Raw genomic sequence first — 12,627 nt, forward strand, 5'->3', positions numbered from 1 at the left:
GATGGGGGGACCCCGTGCATATGGGCATGCGGAGATGATCATTCAATCAATCCATTGCACTTGGTCTTTCTTGCAGAAGACCTGTGGCCTTCAGTTGACCAGCAACAGGCTCCAAGTGGGACTATGAATCACTTGGGGAAGATGTGTTGATGTCTAGGGATTGTGGTATGAAATCTTGTGTCCGTGTGGTGATTGCATTAGGGGCAGCCTGAATCTGTGGTCAGGCTTATACTGTGTTGGTACCATTATAATGCTGGATGGTGTCCTGAGTGCAGTGTGGTTCTTGTCAGGAGTGTTTACAAAGGATTACAAAGGATTACAAAGGCGGAGCATATCGACAGGAGACCTTTTGGTCCATATCTTTGTCGGATTTTTTTCCAGTAGGTCTTTGTCTGGGAGTTATTTGAGTAATGAGTTTGGCAGCCTGTTCTGAAAGGCTCATTTAGTAATCTATGTATGTTTTTATATGGATGTTTTATGTGGTATAGGTGGTAGGTTGCTATTGATGTTTGAATAGTATGAAGCTGGTGTAGTTTTTTTTGTCGAATTCAGTTGGTGGTGTTTGTGAAATAAACTGTCTAGGATGGGTGTCCAACAGGGATGGTTTTGATGCATTATTACTTTCCGTGCTTAAAATAAAAGATGCAGGTATACTACGTAGATGAACTTCCTTGAGATCCCATCAGGCTTTGTAGTTTTCCCTACATCCACTGGCCACGGTTGGTTTTGCACACCTTGTACCTCTATAGACTGTTGGAGCCTTAGTTAGCTACAATGTCACTGGCTAGATGGAGAATGTGTGGGAAGGCAAGTGCTGGAGTACTAACCTCCTAATGTCAATAAAATAGAGATACAAAAAAGTTAGAGGGAAATTAGATTGGAATGAATGTTTCTAGGCCTGTTCCCGAGACCAGGTAATGGGTTCTTGGAGCCAACCTGAGTGGAAGGGGTGGGAAGAGATATCTTGCATCCTGAAGATATCTGGGTCATCCTGCAAGCCTCTGACTTGTTCTAAATGACTACTTCCTCTGTTAGTAGAAAACAAAAGGGGTACCTATGATGCAAGAGGGTGAGGTAAGTTCTGATGCAATAACCACATGCAATACTTTAGGAGAATGGGATGGCATGGTTAGAAGAAGAAAAAGAAATGATGAATGGTTTGCAGTGATGCATGTGCATTTCATCAGTAAACCTCCCTCAATGAGACTATCTAATCTTGTCTCTCAAAATTGTGGTTATAAGAAAAAGAGCCATGAGAATATGTTAGGACAGCACAGGTACAAGGACTAATATCAGACCTGGGCTAGTACACAGTGACCCAAACCAACAACAAGGCTTCCTTCTAGAAGTCAGGGTGTGTTAATACATACACCAAGGACTTTTTTCCCCTTACAAGGGAGGTAGCAAAAGTCAAAAGGGATAATCCCCTCCCACCACCCCTTCCTTCCTCCCTCCCTTCTTGGCCCTTCTGCATCCTGACCACTGCCCTGGGTCGGAAGCAATGTAGCAAGATACAGTACATCAAGAGAAAGCAACTTCATCCAATCAGCACCCCACCCCCCAACTCATGGGGGGTTAGTAATACATACATATATCAAGGGCTTTTTCCTCCTTACAATGGAGGTAGCCAAAGTCAAAGGCATAAATCCACTCCCATTTATTTCATCCCCACTTACTCCACTCCCATTCACTATCCCTCCCTCTTTTCTTGGCTCCTCCTGGAGCAAAAGGATTTTTTTTTTTTTTTTTGTAAAACAGTTGGAGGAAATTATTGACAAAGAACATTGTCAGCATCAGATACTACCTTACACTCAGCTGACTTCCCTTGTGGGAGTCAATTCCAAGGGGCACCACAAGGAGGTGGAAAGGCAACAGTTAGTCTTTCTCCTGGAAAGTAGATCTGGAAGACCTGACTCCCCTTGATGGGGGAAATGGCACTGAGCTGGGTGGGGTATATAAGAGTCTTGTTTATTTAAGGAGGCTCTTGCTCCTTCCTTGTTGTTCCTGTAGTTCATTATTTCTACCACACTTTGGGTGACCTTGCTGGGGGGGGTAGCTCCCAAGTCAAGTGGGACTGGGAAGAATAATGTTTAGGGCACCAAGTAGGGTGAGCAAAATAGATCCTTAAATGGGTTCCTTAGTCATGTTGGGGTGCAATCAAGCTGTGTTGTCTTCCTACCTTCAGTACACAACATCCACAAGGTTTGTGACTTTGGGCTTCCAGAGATCATCTCCTGCCCTCATCAGGCTTGTGTTAGTAATAGGAAGAATTAAGTTATTGTTAGAACAACTTAGGGAAAGTTTCAAGTAACTCGTTATATGGTTAATCTAAATAATTCACACTTAGCAGTTACTTTCTTGATAGGAGTGTACGGCTTTCAAAAATCACAAAAAAAAAATCTTGCTACTACACATTTGTTCTTGCAGAGCAACCTGGAGGTGTATTTGGCAATTTCTTCAAAACAGAATAGTATCTAGGTATCTAGGTGGTGGTACAATCTTCATGTGGTTTAAACATGATGAAGTAAAAGGAATAAGGGTGATGAGAACAAGTTAAAGGGGGTAAGGTGATGCTCCTCTCACTGGTCTAGTCCACCTTGCTTCACAGTTAATGCGATGGAAAGGCTGGGCATAAATAAAGGTAAGTGATATATCTAATACCCATCACCACTCTGGAATGGGAAGCAAATGAAATCCACTGGTATTTCCATACTCAATCTCATTCTACTTTTGATTGCCAAGGATACTCTCAATCACATAACACAACCACAGAGCATACAGTGCTTTGCAAACCATATTTTCTTCAGTCCTGTTATATAATGCACTCCTTGGCACATCCCAATAGTTCTTCATTTTCCCAATAGTTCTTGGTATCAAAGAAGTGATTTTCATCATGAAGGGTAAACAATAGATCTATGCCCTTACCACAAACAATTTATGACTTAAAAAAATTATATGCCACAGTTGTAGGCACCCACTGTTTTCAAATGACATTTGGGGAAATAAACGAATACCCAAACAGGGTCCATTCCCTCTCCCCTATATCAGCAATCCAGCGACCTTTCTGCCGTTAAAAATATGTCCTAACATTTCACCCTGAAATATCGAGGATAATGACAAAATTTGCAAGTCATTCATTCCCTTTCCCAGAGCACCATCAATGTTTTGGACATGTCAGCAGGGTTACCCGCAGGTACAGGGAGCTTTGCAATCAAGCAGAACAAATACGATGAACAAAGTACATTCAATTTACCAAGGTGCAAAATAATAAAAGCCAGTTGAGCACATAATACATCGTTCCAAATATAAAAATGAGCAGTAACTTTTTCTTTTTTTGAAAGAATATAAACCAATGTCTTAGCAAGAGGAAGACATAGACATGTTAATCCAGTCCTGGGCTTGAGCTCTGCCATGAAAGATCAAATACCTTCCATTAATTTCATTCTCCTGTCAATGTTCTCTACAGGAACAGTGACAGTATCTATTAATCCTAGGAAAAAAAGGACTCCAACACCTACAAATGAGTTACTAAGTAGCATTCAGCATCACCCCCTGGGCATTTAAGTGCTGCTCGAGCATTCATAACCCTTTATTACATGTATGGCTCATATTACATGGTTTCATGGATGGATGAGTAAAAAAAAATCAATAAAAAAAAAAGGGGGAAAACAAAACGAATTAGGGAGAAACAAATTCATGAAGTTAAGAATGTAACCGGCTATGACATTCGTTAACAAGAGTGACAGATGAGCAACAATGCACTGCTAAGTAGATCTCCTTTCCTTACAAAGTCATGGTTATTAGCAAACTGTCTCCTAGTTGCTCCCCCTCCCCCCTCTCCCTCCCCCTCCCACCCTCAGGGGCCCCATGGGACGTCTAGGCATTGCTACCAGATTGTCACAAGTCATGTTACAACAGCTTGCATGTTATACATTCAAATGTATCGGTCCCTTAGCAATCTGGCAAATACAAAACAGACCTAAGCTGTATGTTATAAAACAATATATATTTTCAACTATACACCATCTTCTGTACCAATAATTAGTAATTAAATCACAATTTCCTGGGATGTCTAAACTTTAACCATTTCACTTCTAGAAAGAATTCACCTCTCGTCTCAACTATACAAAAAATATATATGAGATTAAACAAAAAAATCATAATCTGTCCACAAAATATGTTACTTTCCATTCCAAATTCCTTCTTTGAATTAAACAAAAAGATTCATACAAGTCTTCTTTAAACTGTATTTAACACGAACCCTAATCCAATGGGGTAAATTAGCGACCTTCCTAAATTTGGACACCTACTGATTACTAGCATTTCAACTATTATCACTAAGTGCATCAAATCGGTTGGTCACACTCAGCCGGGGGCCTGAAAATCCTTCATGGGACGTTCTAGTAGAACCGTGCTTCACATTTTCAAAGCCACCGCGGTCATCAGACCTATAAAAAGAGAGAGATAAATGTGAGAAATACCAACTAGTATTGCAAACCAAACAAGAAAAAATTGAAAAAAATCTCCTGCATCCTGAAAATCCTACTGTTAGGAGGAGCCAATTTAAGAGGACGGGAGGGGTGGTGAATGGGAGAGGTGTATGTGGGGATGGAATGGGTGGGAGTGGATTTTATGCCTTTGTTTTTTGGCTACCTCCCTTGTAAGGAGGATATAGCCATTGTTATATATATGTATGTATGTATGTATGACAAAAGACCCAAATCTTAGGGTTCTGGTTGGATATTTCCTCCCATATCCTCTTTAGTTTTGACTTCTGATAGGAGAGAGTTACAAAGAGCAGAATACCTAGTCCCATTACTGTCTCACTTTAGCCGCCTTTTATGATCCACAGGGGAAACAACATGGTATAATTCCTTCTCCCTACCACAGGGAACAGAGGCAAAAAATGGAAATACATACTCAAAGAAGTGATACAAGACCGTTTTAAGAGGGAACAGCATAATGGAGGGTCAGTCACAGAAGTAATAGTATCATTTCTCTGGATGTGTAGCTCTGGTCTGTTGGGGTGCCCTATGTGGTCCCTAAAGTATCAGCTGCATGCTACTGAGCAATTTATACTACACAATAATATGCAGCCAATTCCCCAGTACAAGGAATGGAGTGGAATGGGTGGGAGAGTGTGTGTGCCTTTTGACTTGGCTACCTCCCCTATAAGGGGGAAAAAGCCCTTGGAATATAGACATATGGGGACATAATATATATGGTCAACACTCGACATAATGGACACACATGGGGGAAAGTGGGTCACTAAAGACAAAATTTCACTATATCCAGAGATTGTTAATCAAGACATTTTACAAACATACATACATATACCAACAGCTTTTTCCCCCTTACAAAAGAGGTAGGCAAAAAACAAAGGCATAAAATCCACTTCCACCTATTCAATTCCCACATATTCCACTCCCATTCACCCACCTCCCTCCCTCTTATTTTGGCTCCTCTTGGATAACAGATCATCCCTGCATCTTTCCCACTGCCTTGGGTCAGAAGCATTGTAACAAGACACGGCATATCCACACCAAGGCCACTTCATTTAATCGGCGACCCACCCTCTCTGTCCCCACATGCAGAAAAAGAAAAGACAGGGAGAAACCCCTTCAGGCTGTGTCAAAATATCATTCACACATACTCCCTCATCCCCAACTCACTCCCTTCCATGCATCACAGCATCATCCATACATAACCCTTCTCCATTCACCCCATCTTCTGCCTTCTCCCATCCTTCCTCAACAGACATTACCCTCTTCCCCCAATGCCCCTTTTACCCCATCCATCTCATCCTTGGTTGCCCCCTCATGTTCACTCCTTCCACACACCTCTTTTATTAATCTTTCTTCACCCATTATTTCCATGTGTCCAAACCATCCCAATATTTTTTTTTACAAACACCATTCATTATTGATGGGGAGTCATTTGGTCATACACATCATCTTGTCTTTCCCAACTTCATGTTGCATGTTATATTCACATACATACATATACCAACAGCTTTTTCCCCCTTACAAGGGAGGTAGTCAAAAACAAAGGCACGAAATCCACTCCTACTTATTCCATCCCCACATACTCCCTCCATCTTGGCTCCTGGATGACAGGTCATCCCTGCACCTTGCCCACTGCCCTGGGTCAGAAGCAATGTAGCAACACACAGCACACTCAAAGCAAGGCCGCCTAATTTAACTGACAAGCCCCTTCTCCGTCCCCTCTACAGAAAAAGAGAAGACAGGGGAAATCCCTTCAGGCTGTGTCAAAATATCATTCACACATACTCCTTCACTCCCTCCCTTCCATGCATCACAGCATTATCCATACACAACCCTTTTCCACTTACCCCTCTTGTTTTCTCCCTTCCTCAACAGACATTCCCCATTTCCCAATGCCCCTTTCACCCTATCCACCCATCTCATCATTGGTCACTCCCTCATGTACACTCCTTCCACACCTTTTATTAATCTTTCTTCACTCATTCTTTCCATGTGTCCAAACCATCCCAATACTCTTTCATTAACCCCATCTCCCAACTCCCTCTCCACCCTCGCTCTCCTCCTTACCTCCTTGTTTCTCACTCTATCCAGCCTAATAACCCCTACCCTACTTCTCAGGCATTTCATCTCAAACACATTTAAATCCTTCCCTTCTTATGTTCACAGGAGTTAATAACAATTGTTCCTGTCTTTTATTGTACAGTTAAGTACAGTGAGGTAGTATGTGTGAGAAATTTGATGCAGCCTGAAGGGATTTCTCCCAGTCTTCACCTTTTCTGCATGGGGGGACGGTCACTGATTTAATGAAGCGGGCTTGCAGTGGACGTGCTGTCTTGCGACACTGCCTCTGACTCAGGGCAGTGGACAAGGTGCAGGGGTGACCCGTCATCCAGGAGGTGCCAAGATAAGAGGGAGGGTAGAGGGGAGTGGAGTATATTTAGGGATGGATTGGGTGGGAATGGTTTTTATGCCTTTTTCTTTTTGGCTACCTCCCATGTAAGGAGGAAAAAGCCTTGGTATATGTATGTCATCCATATACAACCATTCTCCGCTCACCTCTGTCTTCCGTCCTTTCCCTTCCTTCCTCAACAGACATTCCCCTCTTCCCCAAAGCCCCCTTCACCCCATCCATCCACCTCATCCTAGGACGTCCCCTCATGTTCACTCCCTCCACATCTGCCTTCCATACCTCTTTTACTAGTCTTTCTTCACTCATTCTTTCCATGTGTCCAAACCATCCTAATATTCTTTCATCAACCCTATCTCCCAGCTCCTTTTTCACCCCTGTTCTCCTCCTCACCTCCTCATTTCTCATTCTATCCAGCCTAGTAACCCCCACCATACTTCTCAGACACCTCATCTCAAACACATTCAAACTCCTTCTCTCTTCTTCTCTTATGTTCCACGTTTCTGCCCCATACAGTGCTGTTGGCACAATCACTCCTTCATACAGTCTCCTCTTCGCATCCATTCCTAAATGTCTATTCCTCATTACACTCTTTAATCCACCAAGGCATTTACTCGCTTCTCTCAATCTACATTCTACCTCCACCTTCACTCCACCTTTTCCTGCTACACTTGCACCCAAGTATCTAAAACTATCCACTTCCTCCAGTCGCTCTCCCTTAATGTTCACTTCCAGTCTACTGTACATCTGCCACCAGCTTCCTCAATCCCTCCTCCGACCCTGCCACAAGCGCAGTGTCGTCAGCAAACAACAGCTGGCTCACCTCCCACTTTTCTCCATTTTCTTTAACCATCTCCAATCCCTGACCCACTACCCTAGCATTCACCTCTCGCACCACACCATCCATGTATAAGTTGAACAGCCAGGGCAACATAACGCATCCTTGACGAAGTCCCACCTTTACTTCAAACCACTCACTCTCTCCATTTCTTATCCTGACACAAGCTCTACTACTCTCATAAAAACTCTTGACAGCTCCCAAAAGCTTTCCTCCTATCCCATAAATCTGCATAACCTCCCACAGTGCCTTTCTGTCTACCCTATCATAAGCCTTTTCCAGATCCATAAAAGCCCAAAAAACATCCTTCCCCTTTCCTATAGCTTTCACACATATCTGTCTTACCACAAAGATCTGATCTACACAACCTCTACCTGTCCTAAATCCACACTGTTCCTCACCAATTACTCCTTCTGTTCCTCTCCTAATCCTCTCAATCAAGATCCTCCCATAAGCCTTCCCTACTACACTTAACAGGCTAATCCCTCTGAAACTACTACATTCACACTTGTCCCCTTTTCCCTTGTAAAGAGGAACTATACAGGCACTTCTCCAGTCCTCCGGTACTCTACCCTCTCTCCAGCAAACATTAAATAACCTCACCAACCAGTCCACCATCACTGAACCTCCCTTTTTCAGACATTCTGCATGGCATCCATCCAGACCAGGTGCCTTACCTGCTTTCATCATCTTAACAACTGCCTTCACCTCATCCTTCCTTATTTCTCCTCCATGATTGCATGAGGAGGAATGGGCAGGGGGGGTGGGGTAGTATGTGTGAGTAAATTTTGACGCAGCCCGAAGGGATTTCTCCCCGTCCTCTCCTTATATGCAAGGGGGGACGGAGAGGGGGGGGTCGCCGATTAAATGAAGCGGCCTTGCTGTGGATGTGCTGTGTCTTGCGACACTGCTTCTGACCCAGGGCAGTGGGCAGGGTGCAGGGATGACCCGTCATCCAGGAGGTGCTCAGATGAGAGGGAGGGTGGGAGGGGTGTGGAGTGTATTTAGGGATGAAATGGGTGGGAGTGTTTTTATGCCTTTCCCTTTTTGGCTACCTCCCTTGAAAGGGGGAAAAAGCCATGGTATATGTATGTATGTATGTATATGTATGTAAAGTACAGTGCAGTGTAGTGTACACTGCAAGATGTGGTAACAAGTTGCTGCAGAGTGGCATTGGTAGGGATTGGTGTTGTGTGACAACAGACCAGGTATGCTCCACCTATATCTACCCAACATGTTTAAGCTTGGGTTGACTGCGTGTCAGCCAACTATCCTGCATTTTATGACCTAGTTTGTTCATATGGGAAGACTTATGGGTGGGTTTTGATTGAGAGGATTAGGAGAGGAACAGAAGGGGGTTTAGGAAAGGTAGGGGTTGTGTGAATAAAATTTTTGTGGAAGACAGACACATGAGAAAGCCTTAGCAAAAGGCAAGGATGTTTTTTGGCCCTTTATAGATCTGAAAAAGACTTATGACAGGGTAGACAGGAGGGAACAGCAGGAGGTTTTACATACGGGAACAGAGGAAAGCTGTTAAGGGCAGTCAAGAGCTTTTACAAAAGTGATAGAGCCTCTGTTAGAATTACAAATGGAGATTGTGTGGTTCGAGGTAAAGATAGGACTTTCCCAGGGATGTGTCATGTCACCAATGAAGTTAGTGATAGAGTTTAGGAAAGTGTGTGAGAGGAAAAAGTTTAAAGTAAATGTGGGTAAAAGCAAGGTGATGAGATGTACAAGGGGAAAGGATGAGAGCAAATTGGAAGTAAGCATTAACCACTTCAGTACGATGATGCCTATGTGTCATGAGGTGCGAGTGGGTACAAGATGATGCCGGCAGCAGTCTTGATGATATATCATACATACATACATATACCAAAGGCTTTTCCCCCTTACACGTGGGGTAGCCAAAAAGAAAAAGGCATAGAAACCACTCCCACCCATTCCATTCCCTACATATTCTACTCCCCTCCACCCTCCCTCTCATCTTGGCACCTCCTGGATGATGGGTCATCGCTGCATCCTCTCCACTGCCCTGGGTTAAAGGCAGTGTCGCAAGACACAGCACATCCACAGCAAGGCTGCTTCATTAATTCGTCGACTCCCCCCCCCCCTCCGTTCCCTCATGAATAAAAGGAGAAGACGGGGAGAAATCCCCTTGGGCTGCGCAAATTTCTCATACTTACTTCCTCACCCCCCATCCCCCACCACTCCCCCTCATGCATCACAGCATCATCTATACACAACCCTTCTCCATTCACCCCTATCTTCTGTCCTCTCCCATCCTTCCTCAACAGACATTCCTCTCTTTTGTAATGCCCCTTTTACCCCATCCATACATCTCATCCTAGGATGACCCCTCATATTCACTCCTTCCACACCTCTTTTACTAATCTTTCTTCACTCATTCTTTCCATGTGTCCCAACCATCCTAATACTCTTTCATCAACCATATCTCCCAACTCCCTTTCTACCCCTGTTCTCCTCCTCACCTTCTCATTTCTCACTATCTAGCCTAGTAACCCCTATCATACTTCTCAGACATTTCATCTCAAACACATTCAAATTCCTTCTCTCTTCCTCTCTTATATTCCATGTTTCTGCCCAGTACAGTGCTGTTGGCACAATCACTCCTTCATATAACCTCCTCTTAGCATCCATTCCAGATGTCTATTTCTCATTACACATTTTAATCCACCAAGGCATTTACTTGCTTCTCTCAATCTACATTCTACCTCCACCCCCATTCCTCCCTTTCCTGCCAAATTTGCACCCAAATATCTAAAACTATCCACTTCCTCCAGTCTCTCCCCTAGTGCTCACTTCCTGCCTGCTGCCACTCTCTCCCCTTGTACATCTCACCACTTCGTTTCTGTCCATATTTATCTTCAGCTTCCTTCTTTCACACACCTTCTCAAACTCTGTCACTAACTTTCTCAATCACTCCTCTGATCCTGCTACAAGCGCAGTGTCGTCAGCAAACAACTGGCTTATTTCTCACTTTTCTCCATTTTCGTTAACCATCTCCAGCCCCCTACCCACTACCTTTGCATTCACCTCTTGCACCACCCCATCTATGTATATATTGAACAGCCAGGGTAATATAACACATCCCTGATGAAGTCCCACTTTTACCTCAAACCATTCACTCTCTCCATTTCTAATCCTAACACAAGCTCTACTACATACATATCCCAAGGCTTTTTCCCCTTTACAAGGGAGGTAGCCAAAAAGGAAAAGGCATAAAATCATTCCCACCCACTCCATCCCTGAATACACTCCACACCCCTCCACCCTCCTTCTCATCTTAGCACCTCCTGGATGACGGGTCATCCCTGCACCTTGTCCACTGCCCTGGGTCAGAAGCAGTGTCGCAAGACACAGCACATCCACAGCAAGGCCGCTTCATTAAATCGGTGACCCCACCTCTCCGTCTCCCCATGCATAAAGGAGAAGACAGAAGATATACCTTCGGGCTGCGTCAAATTTTGCTCACACATACTACCTCACCCCCCATCCCCGCCCATTCCACCTCATGCATCACATCATCATCCATATACAACCATTCTCCATTCACCCCTGTCTTCTCTCCTCTCCCGTCCTTCCTCAACAGACATTCCCCTCTTCCCCAAAGCCCCCTTCAACCCATCCATCCACCTCATCCAAGGATGTCCCCTCATGTTCACTCCCTCCAAATCTGCCTTCCATACCTCTTTTACTAGTCTTTCTTCACTCATTCTTTCCATGTGTCCAAACCATCCTAATACTCTTTCATCAACCCTATCTCCCAACCCCTTTCCACCCCTGTTCTCCTCTTCACCTCCTCATTTCTCACTCTATCCAGCCTAGTAACCCCCATCATACTTCTCAGACATCTCATCTCGAACACATTCAATCTCCTTCTCTCTTCCTCTCTTATGTTCCATGTTTCTGCTCCATACAGTGCTGTTGGCACAATCACTCCTTCATATAGTCTTCTCTTAGCATCCATTCCCAAATGTCTATTCCTCATTACACTTTTTAATCCACCAAGGCATTTACTCGCTTCTCTCAATCTACATTCTACCTCCACCTTTTCCTGCCACATTTGCACCCAAGTATCTAAAACTATCCACTTCCTCCAGTCGCTCTCCCTTAAGCTCACTTCCAGACTACTGCCACTTTCACCCCTTGTACATCTCATCACCTTACTTTTACCCACATTTATCTTCAGCTTTCTTCTATCACACACTCTCCCAAACTCTGTCACCAACTTCCTCAATACTTCCTCTGATCCTGCCACAAGCGCAGTGTCGTCCGCAAACAACAGCTGGCTCACCTCCCACTTTTCTCCATTTTCTTTAACCATCTCTACTACTCTCGTAAAAACTCCTGACTGCTCTTAACAGCTTTCCTCCTATCCCATATATCTGCAGTACTTCCCACAGTGCCTTCCTGTCTATCCTGTTGAAAGCCTTTTCCAAACCCATAAAAGCCCAAAAAACATCTTTACCATTTCCTATAGCTTTCTAACATATCTGTCTTAACACAAAAATCTTCCTAACTACACCCACACTTGTCCCCCTTTCTCTTGTAAAGCGGAATGATACAGGCACTCCTCCAGTCCTGTGGCACTCTACCCTCTCTTAAACAAACATTAAATAACCACACCAGCCAGTACACCATAACTATACCCCCTTCAGACATTCTGCATGGCATCCATCCAACCCAGGTGCCTTACCTGCTCTCACTTCATCTTTCCCTATTTCTCCTCAATTTTCCTTACTCATCACTCTCATTTTCTTAGTGCTTCCCACTACAATTACCTTTCCCTCCCTATCCTCCTTCACATTTAGCAACTCCCTAAAATACTCTGCCTACCTTCCTCTCACTGCCTTCTC

The 12,627-nt window shown here is 44.0% G+C and overlaps 1 protein-coding gene and 1 long non-coding RNA gene across 3 annotated transcripts in view; one reads left to right on the forward strand and one right to left on the reverse strand.

Moving 5' to 3' along the window:
* The window catches only part of LOC143032799 (uncharacterized), a 438,832-nt gene that overhangs the window by 216,471 nt on the left and 209,734 nt on the right, over positions 1–12,627 (forward strand). The window lies entirely within an intron of this gene.
* Positions 3,574–12,627, reverse strand: part of LOC143032791 (protein CDV3 homolog) — a 28,982-nt gene continuing 19,928 nt past the window's right edge. For both annotated transcript variants that reach the window (XM_076197838.1, XM_076197837.1), the window contains exon 6: positions 3,574–4,448. In XM_076197838.1, coding sequence (XP_076053953.1) covers positions 4,325–4,448 — 124 coding nt within the window. In that variant the 3' untranslated portion in view covers positions 3,574–4,324. The remainder of the gene's footprint in view (positions 4,449–12,627) is intronic.

The sequence above is a fragment of the Oratosquilla oratoria genome, chromosome 14, assembly GCF_046742065.1.
Source record: "Oratosquilla oratoria isolate Oo_2021 chromosome 14, ASM4674206v1, whole genome shotgun sequence".
Taxonomy (NCBI): Eukaryota; Metazoa; Arthropoda; class Malacostraca; order Stomatopoda; family Squillidae; genus Oratosquilla; species Oratosquilla oratoria.